Genomic DNA, 4,499 nt, shown 5'->3' with positions numbered 1-4,499 from the left:
CGGAGGGCGAAATGACCTAAGATCAAAATTCTGAAATGACCAAGCCCTACGGGCTTTCCCACGGCATATACTAACCTGCAGACGCTCGTGAAACCTCGTCGCAATCGGAGGAGATGAAGCGGCAGGTGCCGGTGATGCTGCCCGGGAGGAGGAAGCCTGCTCTGATACCAATTGTTGGAATTAGGGTTGCAGGAATGCACACACAACTTCAAGAAGATGAGGAAGCTTGAGCACAACACAGTAGTGTATTATGAGTGCCAAAAATGAAAGATTACAAGCCCTAGAAGATAATGGGCGTATATACAATGCACGGGGGAAAAAACCTCCTAATGAGGGAAAAAGTGCCCCGGCGGTCCTAAGTGTGTTCACACACATCACTACTATAATATGGTAACAAGAGATAGAGGGGGAAGAGAACACACATCCACTAGAGGATCAAGAAGAAACAGTTGTCACAACCCAAACTGAAGGAAGCAAGCAGAAAAAAAATAAGGTTGATATTTTTGGGAAGATTCTAGAGACATCTACTCCACAAGCCTTTTTAGATAGGATAGGAGTCAAATTTAGGTCTCCACCTCCACGTGTTCCTCTCTGTAGGATGATCCAGACGGAGGCAATCCGAAAGGTTTCTCCCTCAACAGATAAATCTCTTACTCGAAGCTTCAAAAAACTAGGTGGGTACATTGAGAGCATGGGAGCTTTCACAGTATCAATTATGGACTTGGAAGGGGAGGAGACACCATTGACACAAGAGAGGGAGGAATCTTGGGATGAGCATTGGAGGACTGTGAATCAACAATTTGAGGAAACTCTTGCACTTGACCCCGAGTGGGGTCCGTACTTGAGCCGAAAAATGGTGCATATTCTTGATGGTAATAATCGACACAATGCTTGGATGGACTGCATTTCTACAGGTGAGTTCTCATTGGGATGTTATAGTTTCTTATGCTTCTTTGTCCTTCCTAATTTTGTGTTCTATTACAGGATTTCAAGGGGATTTGTCCATGCATTGTTGTGTTCTCTGTAAATTTTATGTGTTCGAGCGGAGGGATGTGGGTGAGCTTTTGTTTTCATTGTCCAGGTTGAACAAGTAAGTTAATTTGTTATCAGAGTCTCCTTCTATGTCAAGTAAGTTGTTTGTACTCAAGAATATTAACATATTTCTTCTTTGTTTTGTAGGACGCATGATTATGCATTTGTGCCAACCACATTTGGTGATCGTCTATTTCAACTAAGAAGATTGGGAGAGTCCGACCTAACAACTCTCATGGCACATTTGGACAATGAGGACAAGCTATGGGTTGAGAGAGAGATGCAGAGTGCATCTGCCAGAGGAAGGCCTAGTTGGCTTCATTTGCCAATCCAGATTATGACTTGGCTCTTGTTCAAGGATGAGATGGAGCAAAAAATTGATGAGGCATCAAATGGACCACTTGCCGAGTCTGCTAGGGAGAATGTGACTCGAAAGGTAGAAGTTCTCTACAGAGGAAAAACATCAAAATATGCAAGGATTGCTGATCCCTCCAACGGTGAGGCCTTTTGGTGTGCAGTGCTCTCCCTCCCATGGCACGCGTCAAGCAATCATGTGGCCACAGAGGAAAAGCTCAATATGATAGGTTCTGCTTGCATCAGAGATACAGATAAGGCTCACATTGTCAAGCTATTGGACAACTCTCAGGCTGCAGTGCGATCACTTGAGGGTATGCCAAATGATAAGACAAAGGTTAGGGAATGGCTGCATATGTACTCCTACTAGCTTCAGATCACGGAGCTGGGTTTGAGAATCCAAAATGATATTAAAAATGCCGATCGAGTCAGGTTGCCAGGTGAGAGCCGATTCACCTCTTTTGTTGTTCTATGCAGAAGAAAGTACTTCAAAAGGGCTTTCAAAGTGCACGAAGGAGGCATAAAATTTAGCCATGATATTGACCATCAACCAGGCCTACAAAGTGCTGCACGGCGAGTCGTTTATAGGTTTTCCTCCAACATAACCCAAATATTCCTTGTTAAAAAACATGCATGCTTCTTTCTGTGTGTTGTTTTATCATTTGTGCTTTGGCTTGCAGATGGTTGCTTTCTGAAATTGAGGAGCACCAATTGGATATTTTACCCCCTCTCGCTAGTGTGTGGCTTTGTGTTGACAATCAATCTTATATGTATGCCGATTTGAAGCTTGGAAGAGTAAGTGATTGAATTTGTCATTTTGAATCCATGATTGAGAAACATGTTCATATTGAGGGTGAGTTGTGTTTACCCATGTTTGTCATTGAACAGGCCATGTCAAGCATAGAGTCTCGTTTCTGCCCGTGGTGGTTGGACCTTGAAAGAAACCATGTGCCTGAGGAGGAGCTTGATCTGTATCGCCAACATAAGTCTATATTGGAGCTTCGTAGCCAGCAAATTGATCATAATGAGGCCACATCCACATCACATGCAACATCGATTGCATCGGCTTCTTTTCGTAAGTCATTGCCAGTGAATTTAGGGAGGGAAATAGTGAATCGTGCATTGGAGGTGAATCGAGCAATGGAAGCAAATAGGGAGCAGAGTCAACAACAGACATCCAATAGTAGTGCAGGCGGGATACAACCAACTGACATCATAACCAAGACATTGCAAGCTCCAGGTATGTGAGCTTCCTACCTCATCTCTATCGTGATCCGATTGTTTTGACTTGAGACTATGTGTGTTAAATGTCAAAAACCTGTCTATAGGAACCATTTATGCCTTCAATGTCAGTATTGAGGACCTTGCAGCTACGTTTGTGAACATGGAGGATGCATCCTCATTGGGAAAGCAAGTTCTTGATGCCATGAATGTTATTTGCACAGTAGGGAATGTCAAGAGTAGAGGGTCCGATTACTGTGTGGAGTTGATATTTGCAGACTTCCCCTCAAATATCATCATTGGAGGTTGTGTTGCAAACAAGGTTCCATATTGGAATAAGATTGGGGATGGCATGTATGACTCTACTTTTAAAGTTGTTGATTCTTGTCTCTCGGATCGAGGCTTCTTTACATGCCTTTACACTATGGAAGAAGGAGTGACCATTGAGCAGGTTGCACAGAGCGTTGGGTTTGGCATTTATCATAGACAGGTTGTGAGGTGTACTCCACCTATTGGGAAGAAGATGGGGCAAATGATTACTACCCAGGTATTGGTGTTGTTCTCTTTGGGGCTGTCATTTGTTCAAATCTTCTTTGTCCCATTTAAGGTGAAAATGCATGAACAACCAATGTGTCTTTGCTTATCGGTCACTTGTCTAATATTGGCTGTTTTTGTTCGCTCAACATCTCCTGCTACAAGCTTTGTGATGCATGGGGATCAACTAAGGGATTTGGCACTAGGTGATGATCTTGATGTAGGGCAAGATCTTATCTTTGACATGTATGTATGCATTCAAATCAAGATAGAATTTAAAATGATTTTCGGTGATCTTTATGGCATATGGTTAATGGTTTGTGTGCGTTTTCAAGAGTGCCATCGGAGGATCTGGTGAAGAGAAAGGGTAGACCATGGCAGGGCGGTTGTCAGAGAGGTCAGCGGCTTAGCAAATACATCGTCTCCGTCTTCAGTCGTCCTGGGGACACGATTTTGGATTTGTTTGCTGGCACTGGAACTCTTGGGCTAGTGGCAGCATTTATGGATCGCAATGTCATAATGTTAGACAAGGATGAGCGGATCTATGATCACCTGTTAGAACCATACTCAGCAAAGGTATGCATGTTGAAAAGATAAATATGTTAGTAGAGAATAATTTTGTATTGATAAAGCTTATTTTCTTTTCTTTGTGTCTCTTGCAGTTATGAGGATCACATGTCTACATCAGAATGCCATTAGAGATAGTCTTTTTTTTAATTGAGACAATCATTTTTTTGGGACTATTGGAAGTAATGTTTTGATGGATGTTATGCTTCTGAATGTTTTTTACAATAGCATGTAGCTGATTGTTGGACAATTTTTATTTGGATTATAAAATTTTTAAATCCTATGGTTATGGTTTCTAAAGAGTATTATATTGTTGTGTCAGTGGTATGGCTATTAAAATTGATGTGCATCTTAATGGCTTGATTTCTATGCTCTCTGGTTGCTGTGGTTTCCATGTGGTTGCAAACAATAGTTTGTTTCTATTAGTAGCTCAATGACCAATTCAACGTCTTTTTAGCGAGCCAAGTAGTATGAGTTTTGTAGTGATTTTTTATATCCGCACCATTCATTTGAAAATGCTTTATTTGCAATAGTCATTTTTAAACTTTTTTAGTCTTCTTTGTTCTATTCATTATAGAGTTGCACTATGGTTTCATTCTTCTCTTTAACATTACATGCTCGCTTAACATCATACCATGCCCCTACTTGCTCACTTTCACAAGGACTTTATTTCTACTCACTGCTCTGTGCTCACTGCTCTTGGCTCGCTAAATAGACGCACCCACTACGTTAGAATAAAATATCCTGGAGGAATTGCCTATGTCTGCTGTGGGCAAGGGAAGCTTTTCCGG

The 4,499-nt window shown here is 41.7% G+C and overlaps 2 protein-coding genes across 2 annotated transcripts; both read left to right on the top strand.

Annotated features, from left to right (window-relative positions):
- Positions 1 to 414: 414 nt before the first annotated feature.
- On the top strand, positions 415 to 1,756 carry LOC147624666 (uncharacterized). Its single transcript, XM_086819862.1, has 3 exons — positions 415 to 914; positions 985 to 1,090; positions 1,180 to 1,756. The coding sequence occupies exons 1-3, from the start codon at positions 599 to 601 to the stop codon at positions 1,754 to 1,756; spliced, it is 999 nt and encodes a 332-aa protein (XP_086675988.1). The 5' UTR covers positions 415 to 598.
- Positions 1,757 to 3,313: 1,557 nt separating this feature from the next.
- Positions 3,314 to 3,991, top strand: LOC147624665 (uncharacterized). Its single transcript, XM_086819860.1, has 3 exons — positions 3,314 to 3,387; positions 3,477 to 3,717; positions 3,804 to 3,991. The coding sequence occupies exons 1-3, from the start codon at positions 3,314 to 3,316 to the stop codon at positions 3,807 to 3,809; spliced, it is 321 nt and encodes a 106-aa protein (XP_086675986.1). The 3' UTR covers positions 3,810 to 3,991.
- Positions 3,992 to 4,499: the final 508 nt, after the last annotated feature.

This window comes from Cibotium barometz, chromosome 25 (assembly GCF_041138505.1).
Source record: "Cibotium barometz isolate CiBa-2024 chromosome 25, ASM4113850v1, whole genome shotgun sequence".
Classification (NCBI taxonomy): Eukaryota; Viridiplantae; Streptophyta; class Polypodiopsida; order Cyatheales; family Cibotiaceae; genus Cibotium; species Cibotium barometz.
Note: the sequence above shows the minus strand (reverse complement) of the source record. Positions and strands in the feature narration are given on the sequence as shown.

What these genes read in the sequence shown, in the direction of transcription:
- LOC147624665 (XM_086819860.1), top strand. Translation starts at nt 3,314, where the DNA reads ATGCATGGGGATCAACTAAGGGATTTGGCACTAGGTGATGATCTTGAT. An exon ending in CAAGATCTTATCTTTGACAT is followed by an intron (nt 3,388 to 3,476) that starts GTATGTATGCAT and finishes TGCGTTTTCAAG; the next exon opens with AGTGCCATCGGAGGATCTGG.
- LOC147624666 (XM_086819862.1), top strand. Translation starts at nt 599, where the DNA reads ATGATCCAGACGGAGGCAATCCGAAAGGTTTCTCCCTCAACAGATAAA. An exon ending in GATGGACTGCATTTCTACAG is followed by an intron (nt 915 to 984) that starts GTGAGTTCTCAT and finishes GTTCTATTACAG; the next exon opens with GATTTCAAGGGGATTTGTCC. An exon ending in TCATTGTCCAGGTTGAACAA is followed by an intron (nt 1,091 to 1,179) that starts GTAAGTTAATTT and finishes TTTGTTTTGTAG; the next exon opens with GACGCATGATTATGCATTTG.